This window comes from Polistes canadensis, unplaced genomic scaffold (assembly GCF_001313835.1).
Source record: "Polistes canadensis isolate GaletaPanama2010 unplaced genomic scaffold, ASM131383v1 scaffold_70, whole genome shotgun sequence".
NCBI classification, from domain to species: domain Eukaryota; kingdom Metazoa; phylum Arthropoda; class Insecta; order Hymenoptera; family Vespidae; genus Polistes; species Polistes canadensis.
In genome coordinates, this window is record NW_014569617.1 from 291,827 (window position 1) to 317,665 (window position 25,839).

Here is a 25,839-nt window from a genome sequence, read left to right on the forward strand (position 1 = left end):
AAACAATTCGCGCGCGCATTTTAGAGTGTAAAGCAAATCTTAATAATTTCACAAGGAGGTAAGATGAATTTGCCGTGGGTAAGAGGTGGAGAGAAGGACGGGGAGAGAAAGGGAGGAGAGGGTTTGCCTTCGGGATCTGTAGTGTTTTTCCAATTAAGGAGAGACCGAGGATATTCATGGAAGTGGCTATAAGGATACACGACATTATGGTGTAACTCGTAACTCTCGTTGACTCACCTTAGAAAGAGAGAGAGAGGAAAAATATCATTTCTCACGCAGTACCGAGGGAGACTTGTCTTTTATAACATACTCCGAGTAAGATCGAATAAGAAAACTTTGTTCTATCAGTGTTTTTTTCTTTTTCTTTTTATAGATTGTAGATTTTTTTTTTTTTCTACTCTTAGCTTCTAGTAATGATTCGAAGTATTTCTTAATATTTCAGCTTGGATTTTAATTATGAAATACTTAATAGAAGTAATTATCTTTCTAACATGTTATTTAGTCGTCCCAAATTACGCTTGAATTTTTATCCTTTTTTTTTCTTTCTTTATAATTTAAAATTCGCGTTACGTAAAGTCACTAATGCGATATTCAATGAAACTTATCGTTAATTAAATATCTCTGGTTTAACATCGAAGGAGATACGCGTTTGTGAATCCTCCGGTTCGTTTCACAATCAGGAAATACCAAACGTTCCATGTTTTGATCGTATCTATCGGATATATCCACCAACGTGGTAAGAGACTGGAATGCGCACAGTTCCAAGTTGCTAAACAATCGTCAGTTTTCTACAAAAGTCTAATAATTTCGAAATAAGCGAAAAAGTTCATCGAAATATTAATACAATTAACATAGAAATCTTTCGTCGGACATAGAAAATCGATTCGCAGTCTCGAATATCGTTGTTGTAACCATAATCAGCGCTTGGTTGTTTGGTAAGACGACTCGCGTACCATGTTGAAGAATATTTAACAAGTAAGCTGTTTCTCTGTTAATCTTATCGCTTCTGTCGACTACCGTAAGTCGAAACTCTAGTCGACTCGACTAAAAGATGACTTTTCTTAGCATACATTATCAGATTTATAGTCATAATGATTTGATAAAAGAAAACTAATTTTTTACAACTTCTCATCGTCTCAACGTTGCTAACGTTTAGTATCGTTCGCAGTTCATTAATAATATATATCATAGTAATTAATATTAATTATCATTATCAATCATGTTCATGAATATCAACTTGCAATAATTTTATAGGATTTGTATTTTTATATAACCGTAAAAGTAAAAATAATCCGAAAAAAACCTTGAAAGAATGTAAGATAAATAATGTAAAAGGAAGGTGTAAAAAAAAAAAGGTGCGGTCTTAGTCGAAGGGGGCGAAGGGGGAATTGAAAAAGATCTCGGAGATAGATTTGCAACCGGTTGGCCGCGATCACTTAAATCGCTTCCGGTCGCGAGTTCGCCCACGCGATTTTATGCTGCTGAAAGCGTAAAGGGCCGCGTTTCTACTCGAACCGAGTGTGACAGTAATCGTTCATAGACGTGTACCGCATCTATGTGTACGTATAGATAGACGCATATGTTTGAGTACGATCGGAGAGCATTGTACGATTTCATTCATGCGCGACCCACTTAAATTTCATTCAATGATCGGCACTCCGGGTTCAGCCATCGATAATACCGGTCCGCCTTTCTCTATCCGATCGATTAATCGATATTATCGATTGTTCCATCTTCTAACAATTTTATTTCGCTCTTGTAAATAAGAATACATTTTGTTGAAATAAAATTGTTTCATTCAAACGATTACAAAATTAATCATTTTTGTATCTTTTTATTCGTATTGGCGTGATTTAGTTTGAAATGAATAAACTAATGTTCGATTATTATAAATGAGCGTACGCGATTGTGTCTTACGAGCTATAAATTATAATTACGGTTTTAACGAGCTCCCTGACATATTACCTTCGTGTTCGTGGCATCGATCGTTTCGTTGAAATGCAGATTAGGAGAATGATTTTCTGCTTCGATTCTAGAACCATAAATGCGCTCATGCGTTCGTGCTATTCGTATATTCGAATTTTTCTCTACCTTTCGACTGGTTTTTCTCGAAATCATGTGCGTGCTCAACCTGCCGTGCTTATTTATTCTACCGTAACGTTTATAATTACTTACTTGATTTGTTACATTTTGTAGAATCAAATATACGAAAGAAAAAATTATTACAACTGTATAAAAAGACAGAAATATTTGTATCGTTGAAGTATCGAATAGATAATACATCGGAGAATTATTTGAAAGGATAAAAATCGTATTGGACGACGGTGACGTCGATCAAGTGTCGCATTTGTGCAATTTGATATGCGATCGTTTGGAGTAGCAGAATAAATCGTCGATGCGCCCACGTGGCGCCATGTTCTGCTAGATAACAATTATTCAAATCGGTCCTTACTTACTCACGGCTCGTTCGTTGCAGGTGCCCGTAAACTTGGCGGAACGACTTTTCTTTTATTTCGATGTAGCACCAATCGTTGCGTACCAGGGGACGCAAGTACATTTCAATGTACAGGCCGAAGCAATTTCACTTTATAGTTTAGAATATTTCTATCTTAGAAGTGTCTCTTAGATCATTTTCAAGTGTCCATTGATTCGACGAATATACGCGCTTATATTTTTCTTTATTTTATTTTATTTAACACGGTTACATTGTTTAACACTGCGTGTCTTTGAAAATGCTAGCTCGAAATGATTCGATTGTTAGATTGCACGCGCATAAGTGTGTAGAATTTGTAGAGATGTGCGTAGATATTTTTTCCTCTCTGCCAATATTTTCTATTTAATTGAAGTTTGAATAGAAAGTGTAATTGTAAGAGAAAATGCAGCGTTACGGCGTGACCGGTCCGTGACACGAAGGAATCGTGTTGTTCCTGGCCACCTACACCAAATCAAGGGGAATGAGTCAGAGGTTTTATTTCGAGAGTCGAAGCACTCCTGAAATAGACGACGTCCTGTGGCGAGGGAAGACGGTGTGTCTATTTAAAGGGCCGCACGATCTGCTTTTTCTATTTTCTACTGACGTACGCGCAAAAACTCTTGCAAATTTAGATTCAATTAGAGTAGATTTTTATTAATAATAACTGTCCATTCCAAAATAATACGGGCTAGTTAAAAATATAATATTGTATTAATTACAGTCAATTAATAATGAATCAATTAGCTGAATCATTGATTAGATGACGCAAGTAGTTACATATTAATAAGAAATAATATTCATCAGGCTTGCATTTGAATCGAGTATACTTTTAAAGCAAAGTATGGCGCCTACACACAGCGAACAACAACTTCCGTTCTCATCTCTTTTCGTTTCAAGGCGAGTCTAGCAACGTGTTAAAAGCGATAAATATTGAATTCCTAAACATTTCTGATTCGACGAGTAGTCAGCTACCAATCTAGACACGTTTCTTGACTCTCTTTCTCTTTCTCTTTCTCTTTCTTGAGAAGCCAGTACCTTCTTAAACTCGTTCTCTTCGTGCACGCATACAGAACACTGCTGCTCTAACTGAAACGTTAAAACCATGATCTTACGAGCTCCCAACTTCCGCTATCTTCGGATAGAAGCAGTCCTGTTTATCGCGAGTTTTATTAAGGGAAACATCGATCGAAAATTCAAATAATCAATGAGGTACATAGAACACATCGGTTTGCTTGCTTCCTAGTTACTTCCAAACAATCTATTCCTTTCGTTTTTTTAATCTTAATTTACTTCAATTTATGAATACATTAATTGTATTTTATCTTCATCTTCTAATTTATAATGTCAACTCATTTTGATATTTGCAAGTGTCTTTCTTTTTTTATTTTGTTAACAATCCAAGGTTAAGGAAAAATCTCAAGGCACTTCTATAATAAGAAAACATGCGAGGAAAAAAAATAAAGGAAAGAAAGAAACACGTCTTTCCTAAACGGAAAGTAATAAAACATAAAAAGCCACTTGCTGAGATCGAACTGTAATTCTAATCCTGCTGACTTTATATGGCAATCTTTGTTGTTACAGAAACAGATATCATTAAAATAAAAACGCAATAGGTAGTAAGTTTAAAAAGAATATGAAAAATTTCGAACGAGCCGTATTATGCAGAGCGAAGAATGTTGTTAAAGGAATCTAACATATGTTAAAAGTTAATACTCAAAAAAATCACTACTAGMCCAGCCAGTGACATTTCAAACACGTGCATGATCGTGCAACCGATAGTGTAAGACACTTTCGACATCGATTTGAGTATTATCATTCTTTCTGAATTTTTTATTTATTTTTTATTAACAACTTTATCAAAGTTTCACAATTTCAATTCATTCGTCCATTGTCCTCGTTGATAAAATGAAGATTTTCATTAGATATTCGTTGAAATATGAAGAAAAGTCATTTCTACGTGTTTTCACGATTCTGTTGAAGATCAAAGTTTCGATTTAAAAAAATTAGACTTGCTAATCTACAACACACATATGTACACTTACATAGGCTACTGCGAATGCTCATGGAATCAGAGTTCGAAGCTGGATAGTTAAGAACATGGCAACGTTTTGCAAGTCTAATTTCGAAGCGCAACGACCTTGCAACGCGTTTTAGTCATTAACCTTCCTTTCTCTTTCATTGAATTTATTTAACACCGGGGAGAAATGGGATTCGCTCGAAGGAAAAAGATCAATCGAAAATCTTGCACGCCTTTTTTACACCTACATTCTTTTAATGCAATTACATAAGGAGATGCAATAATGTGGGTAACTTCAGTCGCTTGGTTCACGGCCAAATTTATATTCTTGCAGTTATATGTTCGAATCGTGGGCGAGAAAGAATTATTTTCATTTAATCTTACATTAGTACTGCGTCGTAGACACGCGAATGAATTGAATTAGAATGGTCCATTTATTAGAAAAGACTAATACATGAAATTTCGATCAAGTTTAATGAACTGTGAACACTCGCGACTAGATTGCGGTAAGAATTTTCAATTTTTTAAAGAGATCAGTGACTAGGTGTGATTTATTGTAAATTATTTATAAATCCTAACGTGTTAAATTACAATTATTTTGATATGAATAATAACTAGTGATTAAAATTACAATAAGAAATGACACATTTCTCGAGATCATTTATCAATTGCGAATAGTCAGCAGCATGAAATTGCACTTTTCTTTCTAATAAGCGATAACCTGTGATCCCCATTACGATCAAATAGCATTTTCTTGAGGATTTAGCTGCAATTCTTGACCGCGATACACCTAACTAGTAATTCGACTCGCGTGAAATTCGAGGAAGTAAGCAAGCAGGCATAATCTCGCTTACCGTTGCGTAAATAGCGAAGAAAAACATAATATACATGTAGCTAATAGGTTCTAGGAGTTAGGTAAAATATCGTTCAAGTAGAGAGAAGTTACTCTCATCGAGTAAACTCGATTCTTTCGATATATACTATCCAAGGACTTCCGGGAACGTCTAGAAAGAGGCGTTAATTCGCGACAACTAAGATAGACAGTAGTCGAGTAGGATCGTTTTTAAACTCGTTCAGAGTTCGTCTTCTAGTCTTCTCCTTCTCCTTCTCCTTCTCCTTCTCATTCTCCTTCTCATTCTCCTTCTTATTCCATTCCTTTTTCCATCTATCTCTATCTCTGTGTCGGCATTGCGTAATAGATCGTGTTAATGTCATCGTCTAGGCACTATCATAGCTACTTGTTTTCTTACAGACGTTTTGTCCTACTTGTTCATAAAGAACTCGCCACTCGTGAAATCCCAATTAACTTAGCCTCTTATCAATCGTTACGTATCATTTTTTTTTATTACTCATATTTATTTGTAATCGTGGTATTTAAAAATAGTAAATGGTAGACACATGTTTGAAGTATCCCCCAACAAAATATTCAAATATTATAGATAGTTAGAAATGTTTCTTTGTTCGTATTATTATCAATGATAGGATTGACACTCACTCTCTTTTTCTCCTTTGTCTTATGAGAAAGAAATAAAGAAGAATAATAATAACACGTAGATATCACGTTGACAACCCACGTATTACAGATAGCATATTACATATGCGTAATATCACGTAGAGACGTTTATGATGTTAAAAGGTGGATCAAAGTGGGCTAATACTTGTACTCAATAGTGGCTTTGAATAGGACTTAAAGATCTTTGAAGGTCCATCTGATCGATTTTAAACGAACTTCGATGGAATATCGTTGCTATTGTTTGAAAAGAAAATCATTGAAATGTAGTAGTAGTTTATTCAAAAATTTGTCGACCTTAAATTGGATTATAACATATTGATTAGAGTTTAAAAAATTAAAACAAAGAGAAAAAGTATATAAGAGAAGTTGTTAGTTTACTTCTGACCCACATTCCAGAGGCACTTTTGTCGAGCTAGAAGAATCGCACGTGCGGATCCAAGTGGAATGCTCGGAAGAACAAAAGCAGCTGACGCGAACTGGCGTTTTAACTCGATCGACTGCAAATCAAATAAATTAAACAAGTCACCAGAGTTAAAGAGAACTTGACAACAATTACCATCAAAATGCATTTCGATCGTATTCCCTGAAATCGGATCATTAAACAAATTTCATTACTTTTTATTTCGCTTTACAAGGACAATCATTAAAAAAACAATTAATAATAGAATTTAAAAGCATATCATTTGTATAATTGCGAAAATAATTTGCAATTGAAGCAATTTGTTATACCACTCGATGTGTTAGCTAGATTGAATAGCAAAAACAACAAAGACGCGATAATATGTCATTCTTATATCGTCGTATAATACATAGCAATTGTGATAGCAACGTAATTACGTATGTATATCCCAAAGAAGACAAAAGATGCGAAAGAAGTGTGGTGTATATCTGTGTGCAGATATATATATATATATATATATATAGATGTTTTATCACGAAGCTTTCAATACTGCTTTTGTTCAATACTTGTAAACGAATAAAACACAAAGCGTAATGCGGAAGGGAATGCACGATGGCCGATTTGAACGAATCTATCGTGACCTTGTCATGAGAATAATCATTATGCAACTCGTGTAATACATTAAACATGATTCGAGAAGTTGGCAAGAAAAATTGATTATAATTTAAAAGTTGTTTATATTTGTAGAATTGAATAAAGAAGCAATATCATTTTCTGAATTGATAATTGTAATATTTTTAAATGAAAATGAAGGTAGAGAGAAATAATTTCTAGTGCGATCGATGGATAGTGTAAATATCGTCGAGTAGAAGCCGACGTCCCGTTGAAGTCTCATTTCAAGTCGAGTTTACTTTAGTACCCGTCCTAGAATTTAAAAGAGAAAATGAAATACGAGATGCCTCTCGTGTCAGTCACTCCACCTCGTCGTAATCAGTTTGACGCCGTGGGTGGTTCAAAGTTTGTGATTAAGGTTAAAACTTCCTCCACGTTATAATACGCTTCTTTCTTTTTTATACATCAAAACTAACAAATTAAATAACAGTAAGATATCAACAATTTGTAAGTTTGTATTTTAGCAGAAATAATTAACAAAGTAGTATTCAAAAAGTAGTAATTGATTTTTCAAATGATCTAGGAACTTTTGAAAACAATGAAATATCAGAGTGCACTATTAAAAAACTAAGCAAATGTAGGATGAGTCAAAAATTTCTCAACTTGTAATTCAATGTGATTTAAAAAAAAAATAATAATTCTGAAAAATCTCAAGAAAGAATAATTGCATTTGAAATGACGTAGGAACTTTTAACATAATCCGGCATAATAATAAATAATAAAAATGTTCTTACAATTGTTCAGACATGTTTGAATGAATTGAACAGTTTGAGAAGTGAAATAATAAAAGTTTCTTTTGAACATTAGTCGATGATCGTGCAAGGACGAGACTATAGCAGTCATCCGAAGCTCGTAGTCATTGTTCTCGAAGTAAGAATAAGACGAAGACGAAGAAGAAACTTTCCTTTTTAGCGTTTCTACCTCTTGCCAGTACTTCAAACGTTACAATCAGCCACCTACGAGCGTGGACTTACACGAGGGGCAACATTATAAATCACCTTTCACAATTCGCTTTCGCTGTATCTTACGTGAAGGAATCAGGAAAGGAACGTTTGCTGGCGCCGGAAAACATTGTCGTTAACCCTTAAAAGCTTTTATCGTTCCCTCTTTCGCCAATCAAATTTCATTTTATCAATACTCTTCTAGTATAAAAATTGTTTAAATCGTCAGTCAAATTATTAAATGATAAATTTTATTTTTAATCCAGGTATACGACGGAATTTGTTAAAAGATTTGCTTACTTTTTATCTTTCAGATCGCTGATTCCGCACAATTGGAAATGAATTTATTTATAATTTCGTATTGATTTAATTTATGCAAGGATATTGTAATAGAAGTTACAGCTAAGGTGAATATGCTAAGGTGTATTGCTGTTAATACTGCAATACTTCAGAGAGAATGAAATATAAGCGAATATATGCATAGAAAATCAGGTGAAGAATTTGTTCTTTCAAAAGGAAAGGCATAAAGATACTAGTAGTAGATAAAGATGTAAGAGTAAATATGAATCAGCAATAGGCATCTTGTCTTAAATCGTCATAATTGAAGTAATAACCGAGGGTAGAGCATGTTTGTCTTACAATTGGAACGCGTTCCGGGAACATTGAATTAATGTCTGCCCTCGATTCGGCCGAATGTAAAGTAAACTTGCAGAAATTGTGCGAGCAATCCTCTTATAATTTATTATACCTTCATTTGAAATGATTCTAAAAGTCTAGCTTTCCTAGGAATGTCCTATCGATGTGACATAATATTCTTATAGCAGAAATCACTTATCCTCGCACTTTTGTTTTTTCTTATAATAGAAAACAATTCCAAGTTCTATTATCAAGAATGATCGAAATTATATATAAAGTTTAATGAAGTTGTCTAGATAGCGAAAATAAGTATCGATACTCCGTTTGTGTTTGTTCATTTGTCTCTCTGTGGAGAGAAGCAGAATTACAGTTGGTGATCGGTCAAATCCTTCTCTCTCTTTCTCTCCGTGGTATGTCGTTTTAAATTGACGATCGATTCGAACCTTTCCACATAACCCGGGTCTTGTGTGTTCAGGCCCAGACATCGTCGATATTTCCGAGACATCGTAAACGTCATCGTAAATTGTTTTGCCACCTTTCGGATTATACATGGCGTTCCTTTCCTTTAATCCGAAGCGAAAGTGCTTCCGTGTCGTTGACTACTCGATCCAAAATTTCATTTTACTACGGTCAAACGTTTCCCACAGAAAATCCTTGGAGAATTTTTCTTGACATATTTTCCAAAAGTTCATATCGAAATTAAAAATGAAACATAAACTCATTGACAAGACAACGCCTTGATCGAGATATGATAGATTTTTTGAAATAAACATTTATTGCAAAATAAAATCAAATAAATAGTAAAAGATATAACTGTGAGTATATCGATGAAATCGACTCGGAACATAAAATATCGTTTGCTTCCGACACTCGAAACATCGACGTTTACGATCGCGTCCTGCATTATGTAGGATATAAAGGATGTACCGTTGCATCCTCGAGATGCAACTGTCATTGAAAAAAACAACCTTACGATCGTTACAATCTCCCCTTAGAGGAACGTTACGTGTCAGGAGTGGTCCGCATCGAACAAGACTAATAATAAAAGAAAAACAAATCTACGTATATATCCACGTGTATAAACGGGAACATAGGTGTTGTAACACCATGCGGAACCATCATCCTCGCGCGTGAGTGAATTACGATTTTCCATAAAAACCTATTCCCCGTATCTCGTATTCGTTCGCATACTACTAGGTGGCACTACGAATTATTTATTTGATTTTATTTAATGTATTAAGCGTTAGTTGAATTATTTTAAGACTCCAAACGTATGCAGGTGTAATTTACAGATCGCATAATATGATAATAATAATGATGATAATAATGAAATGCACTTGATAGGATGGCGCGTGCAATAATTGCGACTATAAATAGAAAATGTGAAAATCGAGTAATGCATATCGATGATGTCTATTAAATCCCATACTTTGATTACGCAAGTCTATGTATTAGCACTAAAACATCGAATAGATTATTTATTACATTAGCTATAGAGGTGCATGTGTCGTATAAAATATGTTATGGTCGCTAAGGCTTACGCACAGTTCCACTGAAATGATAATAAATTAGTCGACACGCTTCTCTCGAACGCCACACCTCAACTGTATCGTCTCTCGCAAGAAAATATACAATTTCTGCTGAATTTCTTATCTTTTAAACTTTACAATTAAATCATTCTCATTTAATTCCAATGACGATTCGAATGAAATTACAATCGAACGCACTTTATGCATAGAAACAAACCAATTTATTATCAAGTTTGCAAAATCAAAAATAAGGAATTTAATTGGAATAATAATTTAAATGCACAAGTGCAATAAAGTGCACCTCGTTAATATGGCGTAGCTTCAAAGTCCTGACCTTGCACACCTTGCATATTTAACGTCTAATGATCGTAAGGACGTTGCTGTCAAACGATTAAACGCTCAGTTCGTCGAGCAAATGAACAACGAGATTGTTCAATGGTGAAACGGGCCATGCCAGCTATTTGCCACGGTGGGTGTTGGTATGCGTTCTCCTACGCTACAACGAGAATTGATGTTTCCGACGATTATACTTAAACACCCTTCTTCCTCGGTGGAAGGCGGAAATCAAGACAAAAGTTACGTGTATAAATTATCAACGAGCCTTTCTATGTATGTTTATCTGTTTCTCTGTCTATATATGTAAATGTGTGTCTAAGCGTACGCGTGTATGTTGTAAAAGAGAGAAAGACACCATTGAAAACTATCGTTTAATCTTTTTCTTATATTTCGATTCGATCATATATTTAACAATTTCGTATTGAATTACGAATTAACCAAACACAAAACACACACACACACACAGAGACTGCATTGTCACGTTGTAAAATTGATAAGCGTGTTGTAACCAAGTCCAGGAAGTAATTAATATCAAAAGTGTACACACGAGTGCACTCTCTTACCCGAGTGAAATTAATTGCACAATGGCATTCGCATCTTCATCGTAGAACATCGTCGTCGATTATTTGCGATTATGGTCAGTCTTTGATCCTTGACCGGTGAATCGGTTACGAGGTCAAAGAGGAAATACGAGTCCTCCGGCACGTATTTGTATACACGTATATGCTACTCTCGATAGTATCTCGTTCTTTCTCTTTCTTCTTTTTTAAATTCTTTCTTTCTTTCATTCTTGTCACATAAGACTTTATAAACGATCATATTAGCATAATCATAGTTAATAATGTCTTTAAAGTCTTCACTTCTTTGTGAGAAATATCCATCTATTATAAATCATAAAAACAATTAGAAGAAAATTCCTAAGAACGATTTAGACATTTTTTTGTCGTAGATAATTAAATAAAAAAAAAAAAAAAAAAAAGCGAGAGGATTTCTACGCGATTGTTTTGAAAAATATACATATATTGTTTTTTTGTCTAATCTAAAATATTATATTGCATTTGAAAAGCCGATTCGTTCGACTCGTGCATAGCTTTGCTGCATCTCCATTGTAAGAACTTAAAAAGTCGTTTATCACTTGAACTTTTAGTACAAGTATGTCTCTTTCGAACACACCTGATCCGTATACATCATCCTTTTGTCTAGACCCGTTCAAGCCCCCCACGATGATTTAACTTACAAATTAATCAAGCAAAGAACCGACGTTTCCCTTGCTCATTATTCTTCCTCTCCGTGGTCAGATAAATTGCAGCAGTTAATTACGGGGAGTACACGTTCGGGACGTTGCAGTCAAAAGAGCTCGTGCAAAGGACTATTATGTATATGCCATAACTTCTTTAGAAAGAATTTTTTTAACACGACTTTATATACATACTTCTTATTCTTATTTCATCGATGAAATATTTACAAATTGAATTTGAAAGATTCGTAAATCATTTTTATTTTACTGGTGTTATTTTTGATTATGAAAAATTGTAGATAAATTGAAAGGATTAGGAAGAAATTGTAGTAAATGGGTCAAACGTAGTAGTTCTTTTCTCTCGTCCACTTGAAATTCTTTGAAATACGTCGGCAAAGCTTTGATTCCTATGAGTTGGCCTAGAAAACGGTGAGAAACCGCGCGAGCCACGCTCGGATTATTAATAATTACCAAGCCAGGCCAAGCAGGGTGATACTCTCGTTGGAGGAGACTCGATTAAAAGCACGATCTGCATATTTCAAGCTTATCTTCCTCCTTTGTAACGAGCAAGAAACGAGTCGTAGTCGACCATAATCATTGAGCGTGGGTCTTCCGACGAGTCGATCCAGGTTAATTATTGTCCTGTGCGCTGGGAAAACGGATACTGCGTGAGAAAAAAATAACATACGAACGAATACTATTTTCTTTCGGATCAGAGATCCGATTTTCTCTTCTTGAGAAAAACAATATTCTGTCTTGGTAGAAAAATTGATAATATCTTCTCGTTGTCGGATAAATGTCCGAATAATGAATAAAGTCTATTAAATTATTTCAAAATAGAACATTGCAATGTGTTCTCTTATTTTTTTGTTTTTTAAAGGCTTGACAGAAAAAGAAAATATATATTTTGAACCTTTTCGCGTATAATAGGGCACGCCTTTGAGCCTCTCTTTTCACGAGAGACACGCACGAAAGCGCGTGACTCATATTCTTGATTATCGTGCGATGCACGCCTGACACGATTTGTCGTACTCGCGTTAGTAATGGAGAAACGTGGAAAGTCCCACGATCGTTAGTCAGAAAGTACTGCTGCGATGATTCGTAATCATCGTGAAAGAAAGTCAACGCCTTCCGCGAGATTTTCCAATTTTTAACAAAGCCTTTCCATCTTTATTCCATCGCGATTCAGTATGTTTTTACTTTTTTATTCGTATCTAAAGGGAACTTTTCGCGTTGATGGAAACAAAATCATTTGTCTAGAATGATTTTCTAGAGTTACATCGAAAAGAAGAGCCCTTACAGGTGTTTTGGCAGAACTACTTTCGGTGTTCCGAGAATCGAGCTTGTTCCACTTAAGAATCGTTTTCGTTGCCAACGTGGCCCCTTTGCAAACATTGCTCGCGTGATACAGCCTTTGATAATAATAAGACTGTCATGCAGATATAGTACAGCCTAAAAGCACGTTCTGCATAAAGATATGTTCGTGTTAAAAAATGAAATAAAGACTGAATTAATCGACGAGTCCTCTCTCGATACATGACAATTAGCGAAAAATAAAAGAACCTACTCTTCGAAGTTGTCATAGAATGATCATAAACGATTGGATTATCGTCAAAAGACTAGTCGTTTAATAATGAATCATATCATTTTACGATCGCGTGTTTCGATTTGCGGAGGCGTTACTCGAAGGTCAAACTAACTATAAGATGATATCGAACGATCGATTTAACGACGCCTTTGTCGGGAACGTAATTCATAGTTTTAGTACTACACCTATTCTCGAATGAGATGTATACGTAATATGTGAAGTGCATCGTTTAGAAACAACAACTCAATTGCAAGAAAATACGTACTCTCTATATATTTATTTTTTAGAATAAATTATAGATACACCAATGACAGTAAATCATTTGAAACGTAATCTCTAAGTAAGCTCATAAATATTTACAAATATGTTTCCAAACGAAACCAAATGCAATCTTATTGGTAAAATTCATTTATAAAGCTCGTCTCGTTGTTCAAATTTGCGTTAAAAAATAAAGCATTGGTTTTAATGACCAATGCAAATACGTCTAACATTAGTTCTCGTTGGGCTCGTTTCGTTATTCAGTATTTGTTTTTATAGTTCCGTTCATTTGCTCTTCTCCCGTGTTCTCTCTCGTAAATCCTATTGTAAGTGTCTCTTACAATTATCTGAATGTCTATCGTATATTCCTCTTCTTTTATCTTTTCCTTTAATCTTTCTTGTATCCAGGTTAAAGAAAAAGAAAGAAATGAAGGAGGAAAAATCTAGTCTAGACCATTGGCAGAAATCATACGTTCTTGACAGCGTCAATGAACATCGTAAAGTCCATTACCGAAGCACGCTGCTGGCTCCAGCATCAATCTAATCGTTGATTGACAGAACCTCATAAACGAGAAGAAGAAGAAAATTGAGTTGTAGAAATTTCTAAACGAAACGAAATAACATCTTTCCCTAAGCAACGAAGAAGAAGGGAGAAAGAGACCGAAAGTGTTCTTCTAAACTGGGTCAAGAAAATCGATTAGATTCTAAGGAAAATTCGTAACGTTTAAAAGAGAATGTTGTTGTAGTAGAATAATACCGTCCTTTTCTAAACACGGAAGAGAAAATGATATCCTATGACGTCTGTTCTTTATTGTGTAAGTAATTTAAGTATTCCTTAAAATTGCTACTTCTGCAAAAAGTTTTTACTTCTGGTTTGCTTCGTCACATTTATTTCACGTAGTCCGGTATTTGTGCGTAATTTGAGATGGTTTTCAATGTTACGAAATGCTTTGACACGTACATTTCAAAAATGAAAAGGAAACGAAATAATATTGATCGTTAATCTTTGAGAAATGATTTTATACACATTTAATTGTGTAAAAGAGAATAAAAACAAGGTGGACATAGAAATAATTCCAAGCAATAGATGAAAGATAGAATAAAAGCATTTAGAAAGATCATCGCGATCATTAATCAAGACGGATATCGAAAGTGATTGAAATAACTAAATTAGTGCCGGCCTTGCGTCTATTTCCGTGCGTTAATTACGAGCCAGTAGGTGCATGCATACATACATACATACATACATACATACATATTTTAATACGTGCATACATATTCTCGTGATGTAACACAACGATTAACGGACAAAACATTTGACGATTTAACGAACATAGCATAGATGTGTATGCAAGATGAAAGAAAAGAAAATAATTCCATTCACGTGATATGCAAGTGTTCGTTCTTATTATTCGATTCTCGAAACATAAGCATAATCGATATCAAGAGAGGAAGAATAAGAAGAAAAAATCACGAATAGAGATATGAAATAAATAAATCAAATCGATACGAGTTGAAGAAAATTGAAACATGTGGGTCGTAGAGATCAGCGACGAATTATTTTTCGTGAAATCGGTTTGTTATTTTTAAAGGTCAACTTATAAATCATTCATAAGCGACTTGTGTAACGAGTCGTGATTAATTATTATCTCTCTCTCTCTCTTTCTCTCTCGTTTATACAGTATACACACATACTTATAGAGATGCACATGTGGATAAAAGGATCGGTGAGAGCAACCGTGTGAAACATAAGGCAGACGTACGTTTCTTCCTCGCTTTTCTCGTCTATCAAACTCGAGACGTTGAATTGCTATCATCTCTCGGCTGACTAATTATCGCAAGTCCGAGACGAATTAAGTACGGTCAAAAGTTGTACTCAGGACGTAAAGAAGTAGATATATATATATATATATGTGTGTGCATACTTAAGGGATGTACCAAAGATCCAAACGAGCTTATCTCTGCCCTCGATCTTTCCTTCTTTTACTTCTTCCTCTTCTCTTCTTCTTCTTCTTCTTCTTCTGCTTCTTCTTAGCTGTTTCTGTCTTTACCGGCAGGATGCGAGTGTAACATACATAAGCATGTCTCAAAGATGGCGACTTCTTATCTGGTGGTGTCATTACGATGGGTAATCAAATGAAAAACGATTTGATTTATAAACAAACGAGCGGGCAGTTTAATAAATAAAAGTTGAGAAAGGAAGAGGTTAAAGTATAAAAATAGTTGAAAGAATGTGTTGGATTGATTGTAGTTGAAGCGAATAAAAAGATTGAAATAAAGGTGGAGAAGTAACGTTTGAAAGGGCGTGTGTATGGCGAAAGCCAAGAAAGGAGCGGTCGCACTCCAGAGCGAGGTCAACACTGAGGAGGAATGGCAGGAGCTGCTAAATCGGCCAGGTCTGATAGTCGTTGACGTTTATTGCGAATGGAGTGGACCTTGTGCAGCTATGCTGAGTGTCCTACGAAAGATCAAGATTGAAGTAGCCGGCGAGGCGATAAACTATGCGATAGCCAAGAACGATGAGATCGAAGATCTTGCAAGATTTCGTGGTTCGAGCGAACCGGTTTGGATGTTTCTTCAGGATGGTCAAATGGTCAATTTGGTGTTCGGTGCCAACGCACCTAAATTGCAAAGAATTTTGTTGGCCGAGGTTCGTAGGGTTCAGGAAGAAATTCCACCCTCTTGGCAAATTTCTGTCGACCAACGTGGCCCCGAAGAGGAAGTCAGATGGCAAAAAGAGGAAGCCATTAGGTAGAACAACATTTAATAATAATATTCATATTTTGTTCATTTACCCCGAGATTTCTCTTTTAATTTATCTCTCGATCCAACATTCTTCGAATCGAATAGAAATTATTTAAGGCGTTTCTGAACGCACGACGAATATTTCTAAGGAAAGCGATCGAAGATAAGAAAAAGGCAAAGGAAGATGCGAAGAAGAAGGAAGAGTACGAAGCGTTTATGGCACAAATGATGTTGGAACTTTGCGAATTGATGGTGGTCGTGATGTATCCATGGATATTTCGAGATGAACAAGGCAATCCAAAGATCAAGATGCAATGTCAGCCCTATACCGAGTTGGTTCGTGATTTATTTAGACAAATCTTTGATGTTCAAGAAGAAATAAGACTTCAGCTTGACGAAGAGATTATTAAAAAAATGTTAGTGGAGAGTGATATTCAAATTACGGAGGAACTTGTGATAGGTAATTAATAATTATGAGATTTCATGATTGCTGTCATTGACAATTTGATTTTATAGGTTTGACCGATGGTAAATGTATGGCTATTAGATTGAAAAGTAGACCACCGCCATCTGATTGGCCTGTTCCTTATCCCCATACTTGTCCAGAGATTACAGATGAAGAAAACTGTCCTGTAAGAGCCATAAACGATGTTGAAACATTTTTTCATAACCTATTGCAAAGTCATTCTCATAGAAAAACCATCGTTGGAAATTTGCTCGAAACACCTAGACAATCTATAATTGGTACATACATGGAAAGATACGTTTACATTCACGAGCCTGATCCTGAAAACGAAGAAGATGTATTTAGAATCGATCCACCTATTTGGGCACCTTATCAGGTATCCTTTACCGTCCAATTTTTCAAAATTCAATAATAATCGTGATACTCGAACTATTTCATTGGATATCAGGCTAGAAGCAAAGTCCATGCTTTCATGGCGTTATTCCCAGAATATATGGCTGAAAATCATCCCTACGAAGTACCAAAACCACCCCCGTCACTTTGCGCTTTTAAATACACGGCCAAAAAACCGGACGATTTAAAAAATGCATTTGAACAATACTCGGAGGCTATCGAATATTTTGGTGCATTTTCAATCGACGAACCTTCATTGGCTAGAAAAATAGCTAACAGTCCTGAAGAGTTTACAAGAAAAGTTAGAAACACATACACAATATAAAGTTGTATTATTATATATATATTTGAATTATTTAATTAATTAAAAGGTGAAGAAAGCAACAATAGAAATCTTCATAGCTGTTATTAGAAAGATAAACGAAGAAGCTTTCTTAGCATTTGCTGGAATCAATCCATACTTTGCCACTGAAGACGAAAATCAAGTACGAAAGGTAATCGCTGATTATTTCCCAGAGGAAATGGACAGTCCTGAGAAATTACCTACGGATTATTACGAGGAGGAGGAGGAGGAGGAGGAGGAAGGGGAAAGGGAAGGGGAAGGGGAAGAACATCTCGGGAAATATTACGAAGCACACGTTTATTATTAGCTTATTGTTACAACGAAATAGAAAAAGAAACAGGAAGATAAAAAAATTCTCGAGGTAATGCATGTTAATCGATTAGCTCGATAAATTAAAAAATATATTTCTAACTTCGAGCAGTGCGTGGGTTGGAGGTTCGAAACTTCATCGTCGGAATGAATGATCGAAATTATTCCAAGGTGAACCTATTGACTCATTAATCGAATTAAATAACCCACGATTATATATGTATGTGCATATATTTAAGTATGAAACTGAATAGATCCGAAACTCCTTAAAAGTATAGTCCTTTCCATTCACAAACTTACGAGTGACTAATCTTTCATTGTGTGAACTGACCCAAACAATTGAACCATTAACTGTTTTAGGACTCGCTCCGAATACACACACACTCGCTAAATCTTTACGCTAATCGACCATTTTGATTTATATTTTTGGCCTCTGAATTTGTAAGACACTAAACTCGAGCCCGGAACTTCTTGAAACTTTTGAAAGAATATCTTGTCTAAAGTTCTTTTATAGTTTTCTACATTTTTTTAACCGAAATGTGGATAGGTTTTTTTGTTCAGCATTTATTATAAAATAGTTAGTATTGAAATATAACCCTTTGAGGTCAGAAATAAAAAAATACAGTTGTACCCCGAGATGAAATTTATTCATAGGTCAACCTAATAGAAATGTTCAACCTTTCTAACAGATGCTGATATTTGTTGGCCTAAGAACAATGTAAATGAAAAAGAAGAAGAAGTCGATCGAGTATTTTAAATCCTTTTTGTTTATTGGCAAGATTCTTTCGGTAGCGCCGGAGGCAGTAAATTGCTTAAAGATCGGTAATTATTGCACAATCATTACATAAGTAAACAGATGGCTCCCGGGATGTAGGAATAAGAAAAAAAAAAAGAAGGAAGAAAATTACAGCCACGGGGAGTAATTCGCATTCATCGCGTGAATTATGTGCCATTAACGATCTTCGTGTCTCCTTCATCCTTTATCGAATACCTCAGCTCACTTATCTTTCTCTTCCTCTCTATCTCTTTTTCATATTCTTCTTCGAGCAATTTAATCTTACGTTTCGCTACTGATCTTTTCTTACGTTTCATCGAGCCAATTCTCTCCATTTTTCTCTTTTATTTTTCTCTTATATTTTTTTCTTTTTTTATAATATCATTTATTATTTATTTCCAGAAACATATGAATAAATTGTTCGAATGAACCTTACAATTTGTTCATTAATCAATTATATAAAAAATCGGTTTAATTATAATAATATATAATTCAATTTTTGTAATTTTGCAAATGTAATTTTTGTTTTTTTTAGACATTTATTTTCTAAATTATTCGTATAAATTGGAAGAAAGAACAGTAAAATAAAAGGCCACGTTGTCAGTCATAGTCTCCATCATCATCATCATCATCATCATCATCATCATCATCATCTCGATTGTCCTCAACCGGCCAATCAAAAAGCCACGAGTCCTTGATCCAACTGGTTTCTCTAGGCGAAGTTAAATTTAAGTGGCTGTTAGGTACAATCTATAATACGATTCTATTAATTCACAAAGATGGAACGCATCTTGTTCACCATAATTCAACAATAAAAATCGTCCTACAAAATTGTTGTAAAAAGTGATATAAATTAGGGAACATAAAAGATTCTTTTGCTTTTGTTTATTTTAATTACATACGGAGGAAAAAAAATACATAATATTGGAAAGTATTAAAAAAGGATGGAAGAGATATTTTGTTTGCAATAAATCGTAGAAAAAAATGTAGTAGGGTGGCAACGATTTGAAATAAAAAAGGAAGTAAAAGGTAAATAGAATGATCGTAGTTGTTCGCATTATAGTTGTCGCAAAGCACGAGTAGAGTTTGGATAAATATACACGCGACTGTGCGTCGCCAAAGAGCAGAGCGTTCGAGCGCAATTTTTTTTTTTTTCCTTTTTGTTTCCTTTTTTTTTTCCTTTTTTGTATTTTTTAGCCTCTCTCTCCTCCACCGATTCTGCTTCTTCTATGGCATCGTTTTCTTCTCGCGAAGTCACAAATAGTACCGGAGAAGGCTCCATCATCGCGCTTCGTCGAAATTAATTGCGTCGCGACGCCGATTCCTTCGCCACTCCTATTTTCTTACTTGATTTACACTGTCAAAGTTCATAGCTCAGTATAGGAGGAACCCATAGAAAAACAAATTAGGAGACGACAAAAATCACGAAAACAAAATTTATTTGTTAGTTTAGCGTAAAATACTCATACGCATTTTCTGTGTCTTAACTTTGTATTTTTATTATACTTAGAATCTCCTCTCTAGACATTATTTATCTTTACTATAATACGAATATTCTTTCCCCGTTTTCTTTTCAAATTATATTTTTCAAGGAAAAATTCGAATTAACCGAAAGACTTAAAAGTTATTTATATTGTTTAGTATCATTTCCTGTAGAAAACTAGACTAACACATTTTTTATTTTTATCCTTTCTTTTCATAGAAAAATTGGTCATTTCTTAAATTTTTTTTTATTTCAATATATATTTCTTTTTTCAAGGAAAAGTCAATTTATAAAGGAAATGAGAACGATGACACTTACGTTTGAGTCATTATTTTTCTCTTCTTCCTTTTTCTTCGAGCTCAATGAACGCGCGTTACCGTTTATTAGCCCTTGCGTTGTTATTTTTTGTTCTTCTTTTCCTTTTATTTTTTATTTCGTCACGTTTATTCGAATAGCTCGAGCTCTCACGTGTTGCTAACCTCAACAAAATCGTTTTCCGCTCCAATTTCGCCAAAGTTCGTAAGAATCGCAGCATCGACGTATAAGATTCTTCGTAAGCAAGTGTCTGACCCCTTTTAACGTAAATCTTTCTTCTTCTTTCTTCATTCCGGGGATTATCAAAACAGCTGTTCAAGCAGAAGAACCCTCTGCCGGTCCTCAACATCTCCGAGTTTTACTCAGAAATTGGAAGTTCCCCGTGAACCCATATGTGCCTTTCTTTGTGACGTCAACAAAAAATGAAGATAACTCCTTACTCACTGTTAGTTTATTTGGCATTTTCAAAATCATTCGGAAAATCCGTGTCAGATTTACATAATAGACGTCTAAATTGAGAATAATCGATTTGAGAATACCGATCGACGATTATACTTATTGTTTGATACATAATTCATGATTCATGATAAGTATTTCTGATATAAGTATTAAGAAATATAATAATTACTTTATATCTACACACCCTAACGTAATGAAATTAATGATAGACGAAGTTAAAGTTGCATAAACAATAAATAACGAGGAAAACGAAGTTGGTGAACAATTTTCTTAATTCTACGTAATGATGAACGAATCTTGAAACTATTGTTCCAATCATTTTCTGCAATATCTTACTGAAAAAGAGATAAAATCTCGGTAATGATAGTTAATTGTTAGATCAATAAGAAAATGTTGGAAAAATAGTATGGACAATTGTTTAAGTTAAATGTATGTTGAAAAATGTTGAATCGATCAATCGTAGTAAGTGTAGAAATAGGATTTATCGAAATAAGAGAATCGTTCTATGAAAGTTTCACGATTCGTCGAGAAGTGGCATCAACTATTGCCTGTTCCAGCCTCTTCTCACCCTACCACAAGGAGTTCTCGCGTCGCGACGCTTAAGAATCTTCCAATGATCGTCGTTCTATCCCTTCTCTCATTCTTAACTAACTGAACACGTCCCATCGAGTTCGAAGGTTACGTTCAATCTAACAACAGATACTCGAACAAGTTTCGTTCGATGTTTCGTATAACGCGCCGTCAACAAATGCAATATTCTGATTGGTTGTTTAAAACAGTAGTGGGGACCTATAAATGGCAGAGTAAGGTACGTTCGAGTTCAGTTGGAGCGTGTCCGTTGGCATGTTCGCTTTTCTTGTATAATCATTTTCAATAACAACTTCATTTCATCAACAGTTCACGAGTTTCTCTTTCGTTGTGATAGAATTAAAAATTAAAATAAAAAAGAAACGAGTTGCGGGGATTTACAAATAAAAAAATGTATGGTACTTTTTAACTGGCAATCAGTCGAAGCTCGGCATGTTCGGTTTTATCCTTCGTCGTTTGCAACTCGATTATTATTTTAACAATCGTCGAATGATTTTCTCCATTAAAAGTCAAACACAGATTCGCGCGTGACGAATGTATTATTATATTTTATTGTTTTTCATTTCTACACGAACTCGATTTATTTGATTTAAATATGATCAACGGGAAGTTCGATGCTTATTTTTAAACGTTGCCAGTGCAACCTGGAAAAGAAACGTGCGTGATAACTGAAAGTTTAAATATAGGAAGTAAAAAAGGGGGTGGGTAGCAGTATAGGACTACGTCCAAGTGGTTGATCGGTTTAAGTTGAACCACCAACGTGTGCCCGACGATTTTCACGTGGATCTCACAATCAGAGAAAGGAAAGGGGACCGAGAGAGGGAGAGGAGAGAGAGGGGATTCATTCTTGAATTGCCATGACCATGGTCGTCAACAAGATCAACATGTCGTCGTATTCAGCCCCACGACGTACCTTCTTTTCGGGTTTTCATACAAAGGTAAAATAATAGCACAACGTCTTTGGAATAATAATTATACACAAAATTCTTATTATGCAAGAAATGTCCTTTCACTTTAACCTGGCATGTTCAACTTTAGCTGTACCACCACCTATTGAAACCAAGAGAAAAAAAGAACGATAAAAAAATACAATCCCATTAGACTATGTTCACTAATCAAAATTCTTATCTTTTTCTCATGCGCAACTTGTGAAACACAAAAGTAAGAAAGAAAGAAATAAAAATATACTATAGTCTTCTTTTACGACTCTACCGCTAGAAAATAAATCGTCGTAGAAAGCATTGACTCTTCTGGTATAGGTATAAGATTATCCTCACATGGACATCGCCTACCGACGACAACGTTTATGGCACATTCCCGATTTAGCGATAAGCCGCATAACTCTTTCAGCTATATGTACAAGCTTACCGCTAAGAAATCCCTGAGAATCGTTCTAACGGTCCTACCATGCGGCCATTTTCATTATTACCACGTCTACGTAATTTTCTTTACCGTCTTCGTCCTCGTCTTCGTCCTCGTCCTCGTCCTCGTCCTCGTCCTCGTCCTCGTCGTCTTACGAAACCTATTTGTCATACGAATCTTAGATCCAAGAGTACGTGTAATTCCTTTCAACCATTTTTCATATGAGCCTTATTGCCTAAACTTTTTTGCATTTATCAAACGTGTGGATTATCTCGGTGGAATTTGAAAACTTGCTTTTCATTGTTCCTTCTTAAATACTGCAATCATATTAATTACCAAAATTTCTAATAAATAATAATAAACAGATGTGTGCGTTCTTTCGAATTGTCTTACACGAATTCAACTCGAATTTCTAAACGTTAGTCTTGCAATAATAAAATTCATATTTTATGCTAATGAAAATTGGATGAAAATGCAATTTCCGAGTCGAAGTAAATCGTTCTCGTTTATGCAACAACTTAACTAAACATTTCCCCGGTATTAAGGTATTGGATAAGAGCCAGTTCTATTCCTATATTTACTTTATATGTTGCTTACCAAGATACAAGATGTATTGCATCGAATACGGTTTGCATATACCGTGCAGAAAATTGCATTGATGTTTTATAAAAAAAAAAAAAACAATATAAAATAAGCAAAGGATAAATCAAAAATATATATATATGTATTTATATTTTTGATAGACGTATTTATGTTTTAGTTGTAACTTGATCGTGCCTCGAGGGAGATAAATATATATATATATGTATGTATGGATGTATGTATATATGCATAATTTTTTCTTCGTGTGGCCATGAACGTGACCGTCTCGTGTTCGAGATAAAAGAGTAGAAAAATAATACACGTATCTTATGTATTCCCCCTATTTTTTTTTTATTTCTCCCCCTTCTCTTTTTATTTTTTTTTTTTGGCTCTTCGCCATAATTCTTCACAGCTGTTGACTTCTTTAATATCCCGAACATAAACCATAGAATTGTTGGGAAGCCAATAAAATGAATGATAAAATGATTAGGTCGTTCGGAAAAATCCATTTCCGATATTTACGAAGATAAACAATTCGATTGGATTAAAAAATATGAAGTGGATGGAAGGGAAGAGAGCAAGTCTGCCATTGAATTGGATAATGAAATGAATAATAGGGTGGCTCGTGCCACGATCACTATCATTAAACGGACGCTCGGTGTCGGTTAGAGTGACATTAATATCAATGTGGTGTTCTCTTTGTAAGAGAGGTTGCGATGCTTCTTTTCGAATACCTTTGACGATCCGTTCGAGCAGAAAAAAGGAGTGTCCTCCATCTTATTATATCAGATTACATTATTTGATTAAAACCAAATGAAAGAAAAAGAAAAAATATAATCAAATTAAATAAATAGAAAAGAGTTCTGAAGAGTAATCCAGAAGTTCCAGTAGATTTATTCGCCAATCTTACAATCTCTGAAGAAAAATAAATTAGCTTAAAAAAAGTCTCGAATGAAAATGAATTGATTTTAAAAAAGAAAAAATATTGTAACAAAGTATAATTTTATAATGGTGTATACCACTTTGCGACGAAGTTCATCGTGGGTGAGGATAAATCGATGATTGCTAATCAAGCATAAAAGATTATTCAGGTTAATACTCCCGAAGCTCGATATTCGTGGGATTAGGTTCTTTTGAAAAAATAATTTCGGAACATTCTCGAGGAGTCAGAAGATCGTCGTAAAGGCGAGTCTGCGCGAGGCATAAAAGATTCATTTTGTCGAGAGAGGTGACCCTGTCGACCCAGCATCCGCTCTCCGTGGGCGTCTCTCTTCTCAGCGCGTTTTCTCTACTCTATCTTTTTTTCTTATTTTTTCTTTTTCTTTTTTTTATATTTATACTTTCCATTTTTCACAAAATAAATCAGAAATTTCGAGCTAACGTAAAACGTAAAATAATTTGTATTCATTTTTTCGAACGATAAAATAGAATTCAATGTGAACGGTAGAAATTACAGAAAAAGAAGACAAAGGATTGTAAAAATTTTGTAAGTTGGAAAAAATGATAGAACGTACTTATTTCACTTATAGAAAATAAACCAAAATAGTTTGACATAGGTGATGAACTTTCACGAAAAACAAGCAACGCGTTAAAACGGTAGACCGGATGCATTTAATCTGTGGTCATAATGGTTCACGACTGAGACGGCCGAGAGACATAGTTATGATAGTAATTACCGCACAACGCCGAGGACCAGCTTGTTAATACTTAGGAACGAGCGAAAGTTACAAGTATACTATCCTCGTCGTACGTCATACGTGATCCCTTTAATTATCCTAAGTCGACTTTTATTAGGTTGTCCCATAAGTTCCTTCCTTTTTTTTTTTATGCGACTTCAATAGACGATAAGACAATAGATAAGCTTGCATGTGTCTACAAAAATAGCATAATACGTTTAAATCCGACCACACATGCACGTTAATTTTTCATAAAATCATGTTCTTCTAGGTAGATCACGTTATTGTGACAAACAACTTGGCGTTTACAATCGATTTGGCTAGGATTCAGTATTAAAACATCCCTAAATTAACAATTTTATAGTACAAGACATCCAGAGTCGTAGCACTAATCTTCTGTTAATACGATATCATCAGTCAGTAAATCTTCGACGCTTACACGTAGCCCTCTTGGCATCTAATTTCGATATACATATATTAAGTTCCATTGAATCAAATTTCCGTTGACATCGAAATAATACGCACGATCTTTTTCAGTTGTGACTGGTAAATTTGTACAGCTAGCATAATTTCCATACATTATACGTATACACGCATTATACTTAGAATTGTAATAAGATTTCTAAGCATTTCGTTACAACACGAATAACAATCTTCTAAAACGAATCGAAATTCATTGAAATTGATATCGAACATTTTGTTAATTATTATGGATTAGTATGTAAGTTCAATAAGTTGTGGCC

General features: G+C 34.8%; 2 protein-coding genes across 2 annotated transcripts in view; both read left to right on the top strand.

Moving 5' to 3' along the window:
• The first annotated feature begins 16,046 nt into the window (after positions 1-16,046).
• On the top strand, positions 16,047-19,329 carry LOC106786244. Its single transcript, XM_014747405.1, has 7 exons — positions 16,047-16,351; positions 16,495-16,805; positions 16,862-17,187; positions 17,260-17,505; positions 17,576-17,732; positions 18,636-18,678; positions 19,203-19,329. Exons 1-7 carry the CDS (start codon positions 16,047-16,049, stop codon positions 19,327-19,329), a joined length of 1,515 nt encoding a protein of 504 aa, XP_014602891.1.
• Positions 19,330-21,750: 2,421 nt separating this feature from the next.
• The window catches only part of LOC106786255 (sterile alpha and TIR motif-containing protein 1), a 34,180-nt gene continuing 30,091 nt past the window's right edge, over positions 21,751-25,839 (top strand). Inside the window, exon 1 of the mRNA XM_014747439.1 lies at positions 21,751-22,414. Within this exon, the coding sequence (XP_014602925.1) occupies positions 22,334-22,414 (81 nt within the window). The 5' untranslated portion in view covers positions 21,751-22,333. The remainder of the gene's footprint in view (positions 22,415-25,839) is intronic.

Excerpts from the sequence above, each read along its gene's own strand:
- LOC106786244 (XM_014747405.1), top strand. The coding sequence starts at position 16,047 with ATGCTGAGTGTCCTACGAAAGATCAAGATTGAAGTAGCCGGCGAGGCG. Across the intron at positions 16,352-16,494 it reads CAAAAAGAGGAAGCCATTAG|GAAAGCGATCGAAGATAAGA; the intron begins GTAGAACAACAT and ends AATATTTCTAAG. Across the intron at positions 18,679-19,202 it reads AGTAAATTGCTTAAAGATCG|AAAGAACAGTAAAATAAAAG; the intron begins GTAATTATTGCA and ends ATAAATTGGAAG.